The 20,169-nt window shown below is 39.3% G+C and overlaps 1 protein-coding gene across 8 annotated transcripts in view; it reads right to left on the reverse strand.

Moving 5' to 3' along the window:
• Window positions 1–20,169, reverse strand: part of CKAP5 (cytoskeleton associated protein 5) — a 111,104-nt gene that overhangs the window by 62,964 nt on the left and 27,971 nt on the right. For all 8 annotated transcript variants that reach the window (XM_035262552.3, XM_035262550.3, XM_078340966.1 and 5 more), the window contains exons 3-11: window positions 19,894–20,087; window positions 17,789–17,995; window positions 13,117–13,288; window positions 11,874–12,003; window positions 11,531–11,631; window positions 10,546–10,659; window positions 4,826–4,930; window positions 1,070–1,159; window positions 794–958 (exon numbers count right to left, since the gene is read on the reverse strand). In XM_035262552.3, the coding sequence (XP_035118443.1) occupies window positions 794–958; window positions 1,070–1,159; window positions 4,826–4,930; window positions 10,546–10,659; window positions 11,531–11,631; window positions 11,874–12,003; window positions 13,117–13,288; window positions 17,789–17,995; window positions 19,894–20,087 (1,278 nt within the window). The remainder of the gene's footprint in view (window positions 1–793; window positions 959–1,069; window positions 1,160–4,825; window positions 4,931–10,545; window positions 10,660–11,530; window positions 11,632–11,873; window positions 12,004–13,116; window positions 13,289–17,788; window positions 17,996–19,893; window positions 20,088–20,169) is intronic.

The following is a 20,169-nucleotide window of genomic DNA, read 5'->3' on the forward strand; positions in this document are numbered from 1 at the left end:
ATAAAGAATTTGCTTCTTACAATTTACTGAAGCTAAGTGTAGCTTTCCTTATGCAAACTGACAGTTACTCTTTCAAAAATTCTTTGAATTTTTGCCTGGCATGGTGACTCATGCCTGTAATCTTAGCACTTCAGGAGGCTGAGGCTGAGGCTGAGGTCAGGAGTTCAAGACTAGCCTTGCCAACATGGTGAAAGCCAGTCTCTACTAAAATACAAAAACTAGCCAGGCGTGGTGGCAGGTGCCTGTTATCCCAGCTACTCAGAAGGCTGAGGCAGGAGAATTGCTTGAGCCTGGGAGGCGGAGGTTGCAGTGAGCCGAGATCATGCCACTGTACTCCAGCCTGGGTGACAGAGCTAGACTCCATCTCCAAAAAAAAAAAAAAAAAAGTCTTTCTGGGTTAAGGAAAGCCTTGGTATTCCATTTAGCAAATAAGTGCTTCCTTTTCCTCTTACCCTCTATCTAAAATGACTCACTCCCAAATGATCTTCAAATACTTCACATTTGATGTCTATGCTTGGCCAGATCCAGCTGAACACTAGTATATGGGCCAAGTAAGAAGCAAAATGTTTAACAGTTAACGGAATCTTAACACTAACTTGTGCTTTCTTTCAAGAAGACGAACATAGTTACGAGAATTTGGATTCAGTTTCCAAGCTGCAAAGGGTCTGCTCCTCTATGATCAAAAGGTCATAACCTCTATAGTCTGAAAGTCAAGTAGTTACTGTACATAATTAGCAGGAAAAAATCTTGCTTAGGTATAAAATATTCTCCCAATTTCAAAGAGAGTCTATACCTTAAGTAGTGCAGCACAAAAGGGCTTTAGCAAGCTCTTTGGCAGGGTAGAAGCAGTGCAGTGGCGGAAACTTCTTGCAATAAAAAGAGATGTCTGCTGCTTGATGGTCGGATTTTTATTATCCATTACTGCTAAAACATCCTCACTGATGTTCTGTAGTGTGGTCTTTGGAAAGAAAATGTGGTTAATGAGCTTTTCTCAATTGTAAAGAACAATCAAAATATTACATTGACAAAATTTACTTCAGATAACTACAAACTCATGCTGTCAACTTACAGTAAGGAAGATTGCATCAATTGCCTCCTGCAGGGCTTGTACCACTTGAGGTTTCTTCTCTTTGAATTTCTCCAAAATGGTTGGCACAACCTGTAAAAGTGAATGGCTAGAACATTATTCAGCAACAAAACGAATGATGTACAAAAAGGAATATGCTAGTACATGGCTGAATCTTAAAAATAGTATGCTAAGTTAAAAAAAAAAAGCCAGTCACAAGCTGCACACAGAGACTCATGCCTGAAATCCCAGCACTTTGGGACACTGAGGCAGGTGGCTTGCTTGAGGCCAGGAGTTCAAGACCAGCCTGGGCAACAGAGTGAGACCTTGTCTCTACTAAAACAAACCAACAAAATTAGCCAGGTGTGGTGATGTGTGCCTGTGGTCCCAGCTACTTGAGAGGCTGAGGTGGGAGGAACACTTGAGGCCAGGAGGTCAAAGCTGCAGTGAGCTGTGATTGTCCCACTGTACTGCAGCCTGAGCAACACAGCAAGACCTTGTCTTTTACAAAAAGAAAAAGCAGTTGGCCAGGCGAGGTGGCTCACGCCTATAATCCCATCACTTTGGGAAGCCAAGGTGAGTGATCGCCTGAGGTCAGGAGTTAGAGACTAGCCTGGCCAACATGGGGAAACCCCATCTCTAGGAAAACTACAAAAAAAAAAAAATTAGCTGGACACAGTGGCAGGCACCTGTAATCCCAGCTACTCGGGAGGCTGAGTCAGGTGAATTGCTCGAACCTGGAGGCAGACACTGCAGTGAGCCGAGATCATGCCACTGCGCTCCAGCCTGGGCAACAAGAGTGAGACTCTGTCTCAAAAAAAAAAGCAGTCACGAAGACCATGTATTGTATGATGACTCCATTTACATGAAATGTCAAAACCTTAGAGACAAAAAAGTAGATTAGTGGTTGCCAGAGTCAAGGGCAGGGAGCAGCATGGGGAGTGACTATTAATGGGCAAGGGGTTTCTTTTTGGGGTGATGAAAGTGTTCTGGAATTAGATAGTGCTGATGGTTATCTAACATTGTGAATATTCTAAAATGAATTTAAGAGGGTAAATTTTATAATATGTAAATTTTATCTCATAAAGTTGCTGCCTAAAAAAATCACCTTGTCTCCACCCAAACCAATAAAGCAAATATTTAAGTGGAATAAAAAGTCATTTCCTTTCTTGAAGGACACAGAATCTTAGAATGAAGAATTCTCATTCTCTCCCCCTATGGCAGTGCTTCTCAACCTATTTGCTGCCTCTGCACCTTACAGGGTCTTGCTCTGTCACCCAGGTGGGAGTTCAAAGGTGTGAACATGGCTCACTGCAGCCTCAACCTCCTGGGCTCAAGTAATCCTCTCATCTCAGCCTCCTGAGTAGGTAGGACTACAGGTATATGCCACTACACCTGCTGATTTTTTAATTCTTAATTTCTTAGCCACTTTCCTGTAAATGTAATTTTTTATTTTATTCTTTGTTGAGACAGGGGTTTCTCCATGTTGCCCAGGCTGGGGAAGAAAATTTCTAAGGTCCAAAAGACACAGCAAAGCTCAATGGCATCCAAAAAAAAAAAAAGAAAAAATTGTTTTCAAGATTTCACAGAAGTGGTTATAGACTACTTGGTATAGACCAAGGACTACGGTTCCCATGGAAAAATATAAGACTTTTTAATACTAGAAAGTTATAAATTGAAAATCAAGATATTTTAATGTCTATCAAGTTAAAGTTCACTTTTATAAATATTGCCAAAAAGACAGTTTGTAAACATTGAAAGAAAGTCAAGTCACTAACATGCTTGATACCAAACATTGTGTATATTACAGTATTAAGGCGGGAGAGACCTCAAGCTATAAAACAATGGAGACTTTTTCTTTTTTTGAGATAGAGTCTCATCTGTCGCCCAGACTGACACTATCTCAGCTCACTGATAATGTGGCGTTATCTCAGCTCACTGCAACCTCTGCCTACAGTGTTTAAGCGATTCTCCTGCCTCAGCTTCCCAAGTAGCTAAGATTACAAGCATTTGCCACCATGCCCAGTTAATTTTTTGTATTTTTAGTAGAGACAGGGTTTCACCATGTTAGCCAGGATGGTCTCAATCTCCTGACCTCGTGATCCGCCCGCCTCGGCCTCCCAAAGTAGTGGGATTACAGGAGTGAGCCACCGTGCTGGCCTAATGGAGACATTCTTTAACCAGCACAACAAAGTGAAACAAAGCCATAATCAGAACTCAAATTGGAAAGCCAGGTAATCGTCCAAGCATAATTTGGTAAATTAAAATGAATTTTAGGCTGGGTGTGGTGGCACAAGCTTGTAATCCTAGCACTTTTGGAGGCTGAGGCAGGCAGATGGCTTGAGCCCAGGAGTTCAAGACCAGCCTGGGAAAGATGGCAAAACCCCATCTCTACCAAAAATGCAAAGAATAGTCAAGCATGGTGGGGTGTGCCTGAAGTCCCAGCTACTCGGGAGACTGAGGTGGGAGGATCACCTGAGCCTGGGAGTTTAAGGCTGCAGTGAGCAGAGATGGTGCCACTGCACTCCAGCCTGGGTGACAAAGTGAGACCCTGTATCAAAAAGAAAAAAAAAAAATTCTCTGGACTGATATTTAAGTGGTTTAGGAAAAAAAAATTGTTCTCTATCTTGAAAAATTATTCCCAATACAAAAGTGTAATGGCCTACTAAGTAACACAAACTTGACTGAAAGCTAGTTAATAAACCAATAGCATATACACATAGATATTATATATTGATTGCTACAAAAACATTGATTTTAAATTTGATTCAATTTATGATTTACATGTCTAAGGGTTTTATAGACTCTTATTTTTATTTCCCTAGTAATAATCCAGTCATGATTTATTTTTATTTAATAGTGTCTTCTTTTTCTTCAATTAAGATCTCTGAGATTATTTTTAATCCTATGAGTAAGCAAGCTCCAAATACCATAGCTCATGTGAGGCTAAATATTAGTTTCATAACATAAAATGGACACATGACTAGGGACTACTAGGAAACTTCTAAGTCAACCTAGGGAATCAAATGATAAAAGTAGCTAGCAAGCTAAACTCTAAAGATCAATAGGGTCAATTTTTAGGATGCTGAACCATTCTTAGTAATTCAGACCAGATTTAGAGGCCACTGGCAGATCCCAGTTAAAGAAAATATCTTAATTAATTAAAATTATTACCAAATCTGACTGGAAACAAACTTAAACAAATAGTATAGTCAACAAATGTCTCCAGTCAGATTTTCTTTGAATAAGTTAAACAGACATTGCCTATATAAAATATATAACATTGTAACCTATATAAATATAAATAAATTATATATTAAAATAGGAAAACACTATAAAACACATTTTGTAAGTTAACCTCACAGTTTTACATTCACAGTTTTATATTGCCTTTCCTACTCTCATTTTCATTCTGGTCCTGGTCATTATAAGCTTTATCTTGTTGTCATGTGTATAATATTGTAAGAACAAAGCAAGATACTAATAAGTAAATAAGAAATTAGCAAATAAATCAACTCAACTAAGTACTTTATTAGGCCTAGTGCCTGACTTTCTACATAAAGCCTATAAATTTTGTTGTAACTGACATCTACTGAAATGTATAAGAATCTATGCTGAATATTAATGAAACAGAGAGAAATATACTTTGTACAATAAGTACACATCTATGCCAAGGAGTTGTTTTAAAGCATAGAGCAAACTAGGTTTGCCATTTTGATAAACTTTGTTGTTCTGTATCTAAAAAGGAGTGTTACTTACATGTCCTGCATACTGTCCAAATTTCTTCCTTAGCCCAACAGCCAGGCCAGTAAGACATTTTGCTGCCAAAGCCACCAACATGACATTGGTGTCCTTTCCAACAACCTACAAAGGGGGAAAAAAAGGAAAACAAAATAGTCACAGCCTTGTAGAAGGGTATTTAAATTTTATTCTCAAAAAACTCAGAGGCTGGGTGCAGTGGCTCGCGCCTGTAATCTCAGCACTTTGGGAGGCCGAGACGGGTGGATCACCTGAGGTCAGGAGTTTGAGACCAGCCTGACCAACTTGGTAAAACTCTGTCTCTACTGAAAACACAAAAATTAGCCAGGCATGGTGGTGGGCGCCTATAATCCTAGCTACTTGGGAGGCTGAGGTAGAAGAATCGCTTGAACCTGGGAGGCAGAGGTACAGTGAGCTGAGGTTGTGCCACTGCACTCCAGCCTGGGAGAAAGAGCAAGACTCTGCCTCAAAAAAAGAAGAGAAAACAACAACAACAACTCTGAAAGCTCTTATGCTAATATTTGACCAATTTTATTTCCTACAAGAGAGGAAAAATTCTTCTTTTACTGTATTGAATTTGGGAGCTTCCCTTCATTATGTTTAGTCTTCTCTCTTAAAGTTCCACTAACAAAACATAGATAAAACCACAACATCGAATTACTATCTAGTAGTGGCAGTCTGGGCTGTCGGCACTGTTCAATTGTGCAGCAAGTGACCCTGACAATGGCAGAGAAGCCAGAGTTCTGCTGACTTTGTTTTGGGACAAGGAAAATGAAAAGATAATGTATCTCTGAAAGACACCACAGGGTAACAGCTCTAATATTCATAACCAAGAAGCACTAGTAGAAACTGCTGTAGATACCTTCAGGAAGTCCATGGGGACTTTAAATTGTGAATGCTACTGCAACCATTTTTCTGAGGGAGCTTCTGGCCTTGAGGCTGTCACTTCAGTCATCTAACAATTGTTAAGCTTGGATTCGAAGTCTGAGTAGATTCTCCTCTAGCACTGTTTATACTACTGCCCTCCTATGACATACCCCACAAAGCCCAGCACTTATCTAAACTCATGGGTAGTAGCTGCGTCTATGTCAATTCAACAAGATAGTGACTATGACTGGGTTCCTTCCTGGTAAGATTTTACTGTGGTACACTGCCCAATCAGTTGGTGTTAAAAAGCTGCTTTATAGCCGGGTGTGGTGGCTCATGTCTGTAACCCAGCACTTTGGGAGGCCAAGATGGGCTGAACTGCCTGAGGTCAGGAGTTCGAGACCAGTCCGGCCAACATTGTGAAATCCCGTCTCTACTAAAAATACAAAAAAAGTGGCCAGGCATGGTGACATGCACCTGTAATGCCAGCCACTCAGGAGGCTGAGGCAGGAAAATTGCTTGAACCAGGGAGGTGGGGGTTGGTTCACTAACCAAGACATGCCACTGCACTCTAGGCTGGGCGACAGAGCAAGACTCCATCTTAAACAAACACACAAACAAAAAAGCTGCTTTATTATACAAAAATCAAATGATGGTGCATGCCTGCAGTCCCAGATACTTGAGAGGCTGAGGCAAAAGGATCACTTGAACCTGGGAGGTGAAGGCTGCAGTGAGCCAAGATCGCACTCAAGCCTGGGTGGCAAAGCACGTCTTTGTCACAAAAAAAGAAAACAGAAAGCTATTTTATTTATAAATGCCCCAAACTCTTGTTTTTTCACTCTTTTCCCAGTAGGAGTAATGCCTCCAATCTACTTTGGATTTCATCTTGTCCCTACAAGCTGATGTTCCATAAGCAGAATGCTTTATTCTAGATTCTTTGTATTAAACAAATCCTAACTTGTAGGATGCAAGTTCTATTTGGCACTTATATGCACTCCTTAAGTGCTGAAGAATAAGGATTAAGAAACTAACATTTATTAAAAAAACAAATTAGGCACCACAATTTTGCAGGCACTTTATAATCTTTTTTAAATTTAATTTTCACCCAAACCCAATGAGGTAGTATTATTATTATTTCAACTTTGAGGATTTGCAGCAAGGCGTGGTAGTTCACACTTATAATCTCAAGACCTTAGGAGGCTGAGGAGGGAGGACTGCTTGAGCCCAGAAGTTCAAGACCAGCCTGGGCAACATGGCAAAACCCTGCCTCTACCAAAATTGAAAAATTAGCCAGGTATGGTGGCATATGCCTGTAATCCCAGGTACTTAGGAGGCTGAGGTAGGATTGCTTGAACCTGGGAGGCAAAGGTTGAAGTGAGCTGAGATCGCACCACTGTGCTCCACCCTGGGTGACAGAGCGAGACCCTGCCTCAAAAACAAAAAACAACAACAAAAACTGTGCACATTTCAAAAGATTTTTTTTGTTTGTTTTTTTGAGACAGAGTCTGGCTTGATCCTTCAGGAGGCTGAAGTGATCCTCCCACCTCAGCCTCTCAAGTGGCTGGGACTAAAGGCAAGTGCTACCACATCTGCTAATATTTCTATTTTTTATAGAAAAAGGGTTTTCTTCATGTTGCCCAGGTTGGTCTCAAACTCCTGGACTCAAGTAATCAGCCTGCGTCGGCCTTCCAAAGTGTTGGGATTACAGGTGTGAGCTATTGCACCCAGCCAGATTCTAAAAATTAGAGATTAATGTGCTTAAGGTCAGGTAGTTACCAAATGGTAATGCTGTGTGATTCAAACTCAGGTCAATTTTCACTCCCTTTAAAGCTTTTGCTCCCTTTATTAAGTAAAGCATGTTCTCCTTCTAAACTTGTGTTATGGTATGTCCACTTTCCTTACGAAAGAATGAGATCAGGGTCCTAAAAAACATTTTGTTAAATCTCTAATTATTATAAGTCTATGAAGAAAAAAATTTTCCATTCATTTCTGTATTGAAATCACTATCTAAAGCATGTTCTCCCTTCTAAACTTGTGTTATGTTGAGTCCACTTTCCTCATGAGAGGATGAGATCAGGGTCCTAAGAAACATTTTGTTAAATCTCTAATTATTATAAGTCTGTGGAGAAAAATATTTTCCATTTATTTCTGTATTGAAATCACTATCTAAAGCATGTTCTCCTTCTAAACTTGTGTTATGTTTAGTCCACTTTCCTCATGAGAGGATGAGATCAAGGTCCTAATAACATTTTGTTAAATCTCTGATAACTGGGCTGGGTACGGTGGCTCACGCCTGTAATACCAGCACTTTGGGAGGCCGAGGCAGGTGGATCACTAAGTCAGGGGTTCAAGAGCAGCCTGGCAAACATGGTGAAACCCTGTCTCTACTAAAAACACAAAAATTAGCCAGGTGTGGTGGCAGGCGCCTATAATCCCAGCTACTCGGGAGGCTGAGACAGAGAACTAACTGCTTAAACCTGGGAGGTGGAGGTTGTAGTGAGCCGAGATTGCTCCACTGCACTCCAGCCTAGGTGACAGAGCAAGACTCCATTTTGAGGGGAAAAAAAAATCTCTCATTACTATAAGACTATGGAGAAAAAAATTTTTCATTCATTTCTATATTGAAATCACTATTGGCATTTTATTTTTATTTTTTTACTATTGGCATTTATAAATGTTCTGATTATTTTCCTTACCAAAATGCCTCTCAGATTTGATTTCGATGCTAGACTTTATATTAAGCATTTAAATATACATTCTAGAAATGGATGTCAAAAACATGTCCGAGCCCATTCCAACAAATTCTAGTTCAATGAATCTGGGATGAAATTTGGACATCAGTATTTTTATATGGTTCAAACGGTCTACTCAAATATAAAATCCATGATGCTCTCTCTTTATATAATACAGCAAGAGATTATATTTACATTCACAATACCAATGGAAATCACAGAACTGTCTTTGTGTGAGAAGCTAATATCGTTTAAAAATACATGTAGAAAACATATAATATTAATGATAAAGAAAAAGAAAAGGTTTTCTTTGACACATCGGGAATTCAGTGCCAGAGCAATAAGATTTCTAATAATAATCACATGTTGGAAGAATTGACAGAGAATCTGTAGCTTTCTTCATACACCACTGGAATCTGACTTTGCCTGTCTCGATGCCCTCTCCTATTCCCCTTCCCATTCTTTCCTCTCAGGCTCCAGGTGAGTAAAACTCTTTCCCCTAGGGCAATTCTCTTTTAATTTATCTTACACGAGTGTGGTTCTTCAAGATGGAAAACTGACAATTGAACAAAGATTTCACAAATCTTATCTCTGCCCCCAAGTTCCAATGGAGGAAAGCCTAGGAAGGTTAACTACTAGAATATACAGTTGATCCTCATTATTCATGAATCCATATTTGCTAAAACCTACTTATAATCTCAAAATCAACACTCATGGTACTTTCCCAGTCATTCACCGACAAGTTCAAAGCTGTGAACATTTTGTGTGGTCTATTGTGAATATTTCCAGCTGAGGTCGACAAGATAACACTCTGCCTTCTTGCTTTGGCTCTTACACTATAAACAAGTGTCTTTTTCATGGTTTATTCAGTGCCATGTTTTTGCATTTTTGTGTTTTTTGTTGGTGCTTTTGTTGTTTAAAATGGCTCCTAAGTGTAGTGCCGAAATGCTGTCTAATATTCCTAAATGCAAAAAGGCTCTGATGTGCCTTATGGAGAAAATATACATTAGGAAAAGCTTTGTTCAAGCATGAGTTATAATGCTATTGGCCAAGAGTTCGATGGGAATGAATCAACGATATACATTAAATATGGTACCTCCAAACAGAATAAAACAAAGATATTTATTGATTTATGGAAATGTTGTGACCAAAGAGTTGCAGAATCCTAACACTGTATTTCTCTTAGAAGCAATGATTCAATATTCACTAATTTAGTGTTCTCAGTGGCTTAATAGAAAATAACTACCATGAATAATGAGAATCACTATACTTCGATGTGCATATAATTAAAGATCAACTTCCTCGTCTCACCATTCTAATCCTCTGCAGTTTCAGACTGAGGAAGCAAACAAAACAAAGTTTTCATTCTTGCTGTATTCAAGATGTTTTCAGAGTTTGTTCTTAGCACTATAATCATACCTACTGTGTTTGATCTGTACTTACAGATTTCACAACAAGTTATTACATAAAAAATGTCCACCAGCAGCATTCAACTTGCCTGGACCTAAGCAATACCAAGAGTATTTTCTAAAAATGTTTATCTCTTACTTAGTACTTGCCTGCTTCAAAACTGACCATAGATCCCATACTCTTTACATACTGATACAATGTAGTGTGCAATCATTTGCTATCCTCATGTTTAATATTTGTCCAATTAAATAGAGCTAACTTAAATAGTTCATCCTATAGAATTATAAAACTGGAATATTCAGTTCTAGATCAGCAAGACTCTCTTTTTCTAGAGGTTTACAGAAGCTATCAAATAGCATACCTAAAGTCAAAGTAACAAAAAACAAATACTGAAAATGAAACTAACCCACAACAGTAATTTAAAACAATCCTTTAAAAATATATGTCTGAGCCAGGCATGGTGGCTCACGCCTGTAATCCCAGCACTTTGGGAGGCTGAGGTCGGAGGATCACCTGAGGTCAGGAGTTCGAGACTAGCCTGACCATATGGTGAAACCTCATCTTAAAAAAAAAAAAATGTATGCCTGTAATTCAAATACCAGCAGTAGTGTTCCTTATGTGGCAATGTATGTGTAATTAAAAAGATGACTGATTAGAAATTCAAAGGCCTGATTGTTATTACAATACCAGTGTGAAAGTCCTCATATTTACCTTCTTTAATGCTTTTACTAAATCTGCATAATCGCCAGCTTCCAGTTTGGGGTTTTTTACTAGTACTTCTACAGCCTCCAGGGCCTCTTTTCTCTCTTGCCATTTTTTTGCCTCCTGCAAGATACAATATGAGTCATTTGTAACAGAAAATAAGAGAGCAGAATAAAAGTCTATTTCTTGCACCCTGCTAATTCAAAGATATATATATTTTTTAATTATAAAACTGTGGAGGCAATCAGAACATTTTGTTATATACCTAAATTTTTGTTAATATTAAAAATATTTTCATAAGATGTTATAACTAAAGTAATATAATAAGCAAACAGAATGCCATAAATGTTTCATTCTCATTTTCTAGACAAATGTTAGTAAGCAGATATCAAACAGAAAACATTAATAGAAAGCATTTCTAGCCCACCCATCTCACAGTAGCACAATTACAGGAGAGGAATTTCTACACTGACAACATTAAAAGGACCAGAAAAGAACAATCACATAACCAACAACCCACTACTATAGTGGTGGTTGGGATAAGACTGTGTTTCTCAACTGGGTATGATTTTGTCTCCTAGGGAACATCTGGCAATGTCTGAAGACATTTTTGGTTGTCATGACTTAGGGGGATAGTATTACTGACATCTAGTGGATAAAAGCCAGAGATGCTGCTAAACATCAAACAATGCACAGGGCAACTGACAAAAAATGTCAACAGTGCTAAGGTCAAGAAACCTTGGGGTAAAGTAGCGGCAGGAGAAATGGAGAAAATGGAGAAAGGAGAGGAATCTGGAGATCAGATCTGGAGTGCTATAATATATATATGTACAAAGTAGTGTAGGAGCAAAGAGGAAGAAGCAACTAACTCACTTTGCTAGGGAAGATACGAGTGGAATGGAGTGCACCAGGCAAGCACTCAGCAGAGTACTCTAATTCTATTCAAGTAATTATTTTGAAAGAAATAAGTGAAAGAAGTTTAACTACTACTTACAATTTTGTCATAAAAGTCTTTGGGAAGTTTGGAAAGAATTTCTACAGCTTCTAAAAGCTCATAAGCATCTATCTGTGGTACCTCATCACCATCATCACCACCTTCAAGGAGAAAAACAAAACAAATCTTAAAAATGGTTAGAATTATTTTACTTACTGGTTGTTAGTCCTTTCACAACCCTTGTGAAATTTTAATAGAGAAGGGATCAGAGTTATTAAAGCTACATGCAACTTATATTTTATTAAAGGCAGTCCTGCAAAATATGCCCAATGAAGACAAGATTCTTGTGGCAGTGCCAGTTCTTGCTAATTTTTGCAGAAACCAGCATTTAAAATTGGCTTACCTCCCTCAGCATCTCCACCAGCAGACTGTTGTTCCAATTTAGCTTCTAGTTCTTGTTGGGAACGAAGAAATCGACTAGGTCTAGGAGCACTTGTTGGCAGTTTGACCCATTCTTCTTCTAGTTCTTTCAACTGCAAATATCACATAATATTAAATAACATCTGCATCTCCACCATTAGTTAACATACTTAATACTTACATTTATTGACATATCAGGACCCAATTTCTTTCTTTTTTTTTGGAGATGGAGTCTTACTCTGTCACCCAGGCTGAAGTGCAGTGGCATGATCTTGGCTCACTGCAACCTCCACCTCCTGGGTTCAAGTAATTCTTGTGCCTCAGCCTCTCAAGTGGCTGGGATTACAGGGATGCGCTACCACATCTAGCTAATTTTTGTATTTTTAATAGAGATGAGGTTTCACCATGTTGTCCAGGGTGGTCTTGAACTCCCAACCTCAGGTGATCCTCCCGCCTCAGCCTCCCAAAATGCTGGGATTACAGGGGTGAATCACTGTGCCTGGCTTCCAATTTCTTATTTATGTGGCTCTACCAGAGAAAAGATTCATTCATTCATTCATTGAGAGACAGGGTCTCAGCTCTGTTGCCTAGGCTGGAGTACGGTAGCTCAATTTTGGCTCACTGCAGCCTCGACCTCCCCAGGTTCAGGTGGTCCTCCCACCTAAGTTTCACAAACAGGTGGGACTACAGGTTGTGCCACCATGCCCAGCTAATTTTTTTTATTATTTGTAGAGCTAGGGTTTGCCATGTTGTCCAGGCTGGTCTCGAACTCCTGGGCTCAAGTGATCTGTCTGCCTGGGCCTGCCAAAGTGCTGGGATTACAAGTGTGAACCACCATGCCAGCCAAAGAAAATATGTATTTAAATTGTATTTATTTTACAGCGTAAGTCAAATCTAATTGAATTTATTATAAGGAAGATGTATGTCTAAGCATTAAGAAAGAACAGTAAGTCCCACTTTTTAAGACATTCTCATTAGTTCATGAATTCAGATACATTTGCATCAAATCAACTGTAATAAAAAGCAAGAAAGAATGTACTTCACACAGACAGTAAGTTCTGTTGCCCAGCAGAACTGGAGAGAAAGTAACCTATGCTCAGAATAACTGATTTCAAATTTAAGAATGAAAAATAATTATGTTTAAGGATAGAATATCAACAACAATAGGAAGAAAATATTTTCATATGAACCTTATGCAAAAGCAACCAGAAAACTTTTTGTCTTACCTGGACAGAGTTTATATTTTGTAATGGGGGTCGCAGAGCATCCCGAATCCATCTGTAAATCTCCACAGCAATTAGTTTGGCTTCATCTCGAACAGCCTTCTCTCGAGACTCAAAGAGTTTTGGCAACACTTTGATAATTGGCTTAAGCAAGATGATTTTGGAACCGAATTCACTACAAGTAAAAAATTGGAGAAAAAACTGTTAACATACAATGCACTTCAGTAAAACATTAGCTTTACTCAAACATTTCTTCATTCATAGTTCCATATTTATATATTAGAAGAATTATGTAAGTTCAGTTTTTCTAAGGCAACAAAAGAAAAGAAACTCATAACTGCTTACCTACTTAGGTGGTGTTCTTCCAAGAATATTATTTAATGTGTAGGGCCCAAAACAATACAACCATTTTAAAACAAACTTTCTTAGTAAACAGACTAGGATTATCATGAGAATAACCTACATAATCTCTAAGATTTCCTTTAAAATGTTCTTTATATTATTAAAAAGTGACATTTCAACTTGGTTCAGCTAACCTTTAAGATTAAAGAAAAAATAAGAAAATCAGGCCGGGTGTGGTGGCTCATGCCTGTCATCCCAGAACTTTGGGAGGCCAAGGCAGGTGGATCACCTGAGCTCAGGAGTTCGAGACCAGCCTGAGCAACATGGAGAAACCCTGCCTCTACTAATGATACAAAAATTAGCTGGGCATGGTGGCACATGCCTGTAATCCCAGCTATTAAGGAGGCTGAGGCACAAGAATCGCTTGAACCCGGGAGGCAGAGTTTGCGGTGAGTCAAGATTGTGCCATTGTACTCCAGCCTGGACAATATGAGCGAAACTCCATCTCAAAAAAAAAAAAAAAGAAATTATAGTGACAATAAACCATTTTGTTTTAGGGATATTTAACATGGTTCCTGAAGAACCTAACATTTGAGATTTCTTAAATCTTCCTATATATTACTACTGTTTCATCTGATTCTTTTTTCTCTATCCTGGCCTAATTCTTTAAGGAAAAAAAAAAAAGGAGCAAGTCCACATGGAAAATAGACACTTTAATAAAATAAAACCTAATTTTGCTAATAAACATATTACTATAGAAAACACAAAAGGGTACTAGAAGCCTGTTTTAGGTACCACAGAATGTTTCAGGTCATCTGAAGCTCTCATTAACAAAGCTTTAGCAAGCGCTGGAACCCATGATTGAGCAGTTTGGCCTCAAGGTTCTTGAGGGTCCCAGAGAGCTACTTAGTTCCACTATGGAATCCGAAATGCTTCAGGACAAATAAAGAACCATGTGGGGACAGGAATATATAACAACATCTGTGAGGAAAACATGGGATATACCTAACTTGTTATTTTCCTACCCTTATTTTCCCAGTTAGCTAAAAAATGAAATAACCAGAGTGTAGAGCACTCCAGACTAGAAACGTCTAATTTAAAGGTAGAAGATTATAGGCAAGGTGCAGTGGCTCACGTCTGTAATCCAAGCACTTTGGGAGGCTGAGGCGGGATCGCCTAATGCCAGGAGTTCCAGACCAGCCTGGCCAACATGGTGAAACTCCATCTCTACTAAAAATACAAAAATTAGCTGGGTGTGGTGGTGCTTGCCTATAGTCCCAGCTACTCAGGAGGCTTAAGGCACAATAATCGCTCGAACCCAGGGGTGGAAGTTGCACTGAGCTAAGATCGCGCCACTGCACTCCAGTCTGAGTGACAGAGTGAGACCCTGTCTCAAAACAACAACAACAAAGATTATATTTTTTAAATTCAGACATTACTAAGGACACAAAAGATTTACTGATAGAAGCACAGTTCTGATAACTAAGACAATTCACTAAACTTCTAAGATAACAGGATGAGCATACTATTTACTATTCACAAAAACATCTGCTTGCTATACCACAAGAATCTAAGCAGAAGTCAAATTTTATAGAAGTACATAATGAACAAAGAAAAAAAAATTAAAGCCTTATAAATCAAAGACTGTTCAACAAAATTCAAGAGCTTTTATACTTTCAAAGAAGATAAACACCAGAGGAAACATTTTTCTCCAAGATGTAGGTCATACACAAAATCACAAGAGAAGTGAGTTGGATGATCTTCATTCCCTGAGGATTTCACTAGAGCTGCTTTGTAAAATATCTCATGTAGACAGTACTTGGGGACAGGATATCAGATTAGAAGAACTGCCAAATCTGAACAAACTAGTGATCTGTCTAATTAAGATTTCCATAGCAAATTACAGCCGCTTGTTTCTGAAAGAGATCCTATTCATGAAAAATTTCATGGCCAAACATCAAGAAAGTCTAGGGTTAAAAATAACTTATTATATAAAAGTTATTTTTCTGGCCGGGCACGGTGGCTCAAGCCTGTAATCCCAGCACTTTGGGAGGCCGAGGCGGGTGGATCACGAGGTCAAGAGATCGAGACCATTCTGGTCAACATGGTGAAACCCCGTCTCTACTAAAAATACAAAAAAAATTAGCTGGGCATGGTGGCGCTTGCCCGTAGTCCCAACTACTCAGGTGGCTGAGGCAGGAGAATTGCCTGAACCCAGGAGGCGGAGGTTGCGGTGAGCCGAGATCACGCCATTGCACTCCAGCCTGGGTATCAAGAGCGAAACTCCGTCTCAAAAAAAAAAAAGTTATTTTTCTATTTGCTCTCATTGTACTTCTCTTTAAAAGCATATAGCATTTGCTTCTACTTTACTAAAAAGGCACCTAAATAAAGGTTTGCTTTAGTCCACAAACTACAACTTCAGCCAACATCTCAAAGTATAGACTTCGACAATCTGTACTTAAGGATAGCAAGAGAAAACGAGCTGCTTAAATACCCTGAGGAGTTTCCAACAAAAGGCCAGTATTGTTTTTGGCAGTGCTTTTCCACCAAAAGGCCAATTTAAAAAATGTATGTATGTATTTATTTTTTTGAGACAGAGTCTCACTCTGTCGCCCAGGCTGGAGTGCAGTGGGGCAATCTTGGCTCACTGCAACCTCTGCCTCACAGATTCAAGTGATTCTCCTGCCTCGGCCTCCCTAGTAGCTGGGATTATAGGCACGTGCCACCACGCCCAGCTAATTTTTGTATTTTTAGTAGAGACGGGGTTTCACCATGTTGGTCAGGCTGCTCTTGAACTCTGACCTCGTGATCTGCCTGCCTCAGCCTCCCAAAGTGCTGGGATTACAGGTGTGAGCCCCCACACCCAGCTATTTATTTATTTTTGAGATGCAGTTTTGCTCTGTCACCCAGGCTATAGTGCAGTGGTGTGATCTTGGCTCACTGTGACCTCTGCCTCCTGGGTTCAAGTGATTCTCCTGCCTTAACCTCCTGAGTAGCTGGGATTATAGGTATATGTGACTATACCTAGCTGATTTTTTAAATTTTTAGTAAAGATGAGGTTTCACCATGTTGGCCAGGCTGGTCTTGAACTCCTAACCTCATGATCTGCTGGCTTTGGCTTCCCAAAGGGCTAGGATTACACGTGTGAGCCACTGTGCCTGGCCATATTTATTTATTTTTAAAGAGACTGGGTCTTGTTCTCTCACCTAGGCTGAATTGCAGTTGCACAATCACAGCTCACTGCAGCCTAGAACTTCTAGGCTCAAGGAATCCTCCCACCTCAGCTTCTTTTTAATAGTGGCAGAGGTCTCGCCATCTTGCCAAGGCTGGTCTTGAACTCCTGGCCTCAAGTGATCCTCCCAAAACAGCCTTCCAAAGTACTAAGATTACAGGCATGAACTGACACCCCCAGCTAAAAAGCCCAATTCTTAATCTGATAACAGGTCAGAAATCTCATCTTCATTAGAAAGGGATTCAGATAAAATAACTATACAACACACTTGAAGGCTAAAATTAGTCAACATGAAGTGCCACACTGGGGGAATGATTTTCCTTTTTCAGGTCATTTTCTTGTTTGTTTTGGAATGTCAAGTCAAATTCTGCAGTTTCGGCCAGGCGCGGTGGCTCAAGCCTGTAATCCCAGCACTTTGGGAGGCCGAGGCGGGTGGATCACGAGGTCAACAGATCGAGACCATCCTGGTCAACACGGTGAAACCCCGTCTCTACTAAAATTACAAAAAATTAGCTGGGCATGGTGGTGCATGCCTGTGATCCCAGCTGCTCGGGAGGCTGAGGCAGGAGAATTGCCTGAACCCAGGAGGCGGAGGTTGCGGTGAGCCGAGATCGCGCCATTGCACTCCAGCCTGGGTAACAAGAGCGAAACTCCGTCTCAAAAAAAAAAAAAAAAAAAAAAAAAAAAAAATTCTGCAGTTTCCATTTCTGTTTAAACCAGGAATCCAAATTCAATTGAGATACTCTAGTTCAGGAGTCCCTAACCCCTGGGCCGTGGACCAATACGGTGCCTTTTAGGAACCAGGCGCAGGCAGAGCAAGAGGTGAACAGCTGCCAAGTGAGCATTACCACCGAGCTCTGCCTCCTGCCAGATCAGCAGGGCATTAAGGTTTTCATAGGAGTGTGAACCCTACTGAGAACTGCACATGTGAGGGAAGGAGGGAAGGGTGCGTGCTCCTTATGAGGTGGAACAATTTCATCTCAAAACCATCCCCCATACAATTCTTCCATGGAAAAATCATCTTCCAGGAAACTGGTCCCTGGTGCCAAAAAGGTTGGGGACTGTTGCTCCAGTTAACAGAGCTAAAACAAAAAGTCTTACCTTAAGGCTTTCCTCAGTGTCTCTATACAGGCCACTATGATCTTGGGGTTCTTATTGTCCAAGCCTTTCAGGAGCTCTTCTTGAACAGCTTCTCCTTTCTCAATCTCTATATACATAAGACAGATCTCTATGCCCAACTCCTTGGCTTTGGCTTTTGGTTGGTTGAACACTTTACTTACAACGCCTGACACAACTTCTCCTGTGGTTCTGTAATATATATTATAAAGAACAAAAACCCCACTTTATAGTAAGAATTGGAAAAAGGTCATGGAAAGGGGGTATACAAGTACTTTAACAAATGCTAGAAATACAGTAACTGAGTCTTTAATTTTTTTAAATTTATGTTTAAGAATATTTTTAAAACTTACGTTAACCATAAAATTTTAAGACATGTCATAGCAGGCACAGTATCAGTTTATAAATGTAGAAAATTCAAACAAAAAAGCAAAGATCCCTTGAAATACCACCACCCAGAGAAAACTCCTTTCAACTTTTTGATATCCCTCCTTCCAGACCTTTCTCTAAGCGTGTGTGTATATGGACATACAAATAAACTTTACAAAAGTAGGGTTACAGAATGCTTGCTTTTAAATTTTTTTATATTAAATTTGTATTAATTTATTATATTAAATTTATTGTGCTGTCACCCAGTTGGAGTACAGTGGTGGGATTTTAGCTCACTGTAACCTCAAACTCCTGGGCTCAAGTGATCTTCCTGCCCCAGCCTCCTGAGTAGCTTGGACTACAAGCACATGCCACAAAGCATTTTAAAGTCATGTGGCCAAGAGCATTTTAAAGTCATTTTAAACACCTTTTAGAAAAAGAGAATTTCTTCACAAAGGGAATGAATATGAACCTTTAATAACAAAAGACTGCTCTTTACTCCTTGATAAGACTTTACAGTAACTTTATCGCTCTGCATCTCTTCTAAATGAAATGAAACCTATACTACTAGGAATTAGAAGAACTGAGTGGGTTGAGATTACATGCAGCATTTATCAAAAAACAGCCTCTGGTATTAGAAGAGAAATTAAAAAATGATAATTTTTTAAATTTTGAGACAGAGTTTTGCTCTTGTTGACCAGTCTGGAGTGCAATGGCACGATCTTGGCTCACTGCAACCTTCACCTCCCGGTTTCAAGTGATTCTCCTGTCTCAGCCTCCTGAGTAGCAGGGATTACAGGCATGTGCCACTATGCCCGGCTTATTTTGTATTTTTAGTAGAGACAGGGTTTCTCCATGTTAGTCAGGCTGGTCTTGAACTCCTGACCTCAGGTGATCCGCCTGCCTCAGCCTCCCAAAGTGCTGGGATTACAGGTGTGAGCCACCACGCCTGGCCATAAAAAGTGATAGTTTTACTAATGGTAAAGGAAACCCAGTGATGCCGAATTAATGATGTTGAATTAATGATGACCTTTATTGGTATAATCTTTTAAGTAAGTCAAGTATATATTTCTTGTGCAATTAAGTCAAGTGTTTCAACTGTTTTTTGTATGGAGGGTTCCTTTCAATGACACAGAAAATCAGGTCTATGAGGTGTGATGGGATAATAGAATGACTAGAAATCTGTCATTCACAGATCAAGTTAAATAGGCCAGTAGTCACTGAGATTTAGTCAGCATTACCGCCCCCCAAAAATAAAAATGCCCTAATGAATACAGGGAGAAAGACATGATTCTAAGATCACCTACCTAAGAACCCTTGTAAAAAATTTAGTTTTTTATAATGCCCAAATGTCTTCAATGAAATTCTGGTAATTCCTTTGCTGACGATCTCTCAGTTTCTTTTTGAAGTTACTTAAGACTCTTCCTTTAGTTAAGAATAACTTCCATACAAAAAGCTTAAAGAGAAAACCACTTGCTCATCAAACCTTAAGGTAAACCCTCAATATTTTATTTCTATCTTACTCCTCTACAGATCTCTTATACCATTTAGATTTCTGAGAATAAAGACTGAATGAAAAACAATTATCAAAGAACTATGAAAGTAAGAAAATTCATCTATGCTAAAACTGCTAGTAACTAAGGATAGTGATTTACAAACATACATAATCTATGTAACACCAAACGGGTTTTTATCAGTAAAGTTGGAAAGAAAGTACTTACTTTCCTGCTACGTGGGCATTTTCAACATAAACAAGTGCAGCTTCTAATCCTTTCAACTGAACCACTGCATTGGAATCAGTGACAAATTTTTTGATCAATCCTAAAAATTTGGACCATTCTGGGCTCTTTTCATCCTTTATTTTCTGGAAGATCTTCAGGGCCTCTTCATACCCACTTAACCTTGCTTTCCACAGCTAAAAGAAAAGTAGTATTTTGAAACAAAACAGAATTTAATGATATTATCATCTACTGCTAATTTGGGGGGCAGGGTGTGAC

The sequence above is a fragment of the Callithrix jacchus genome, chromosome 10 (genome assembly GCF_049354715.1).
Source record: "Callithrix jacchus isolate 240 chromosome 10, calJac240_pri, whole genome shotgun sequence".
Classification (NCBI taxonomy): Eukaryota; Metazoa; Chordata; class Mammalia; order Primates; family Cebidae; genus Callithrix; species Callithrix jacchus.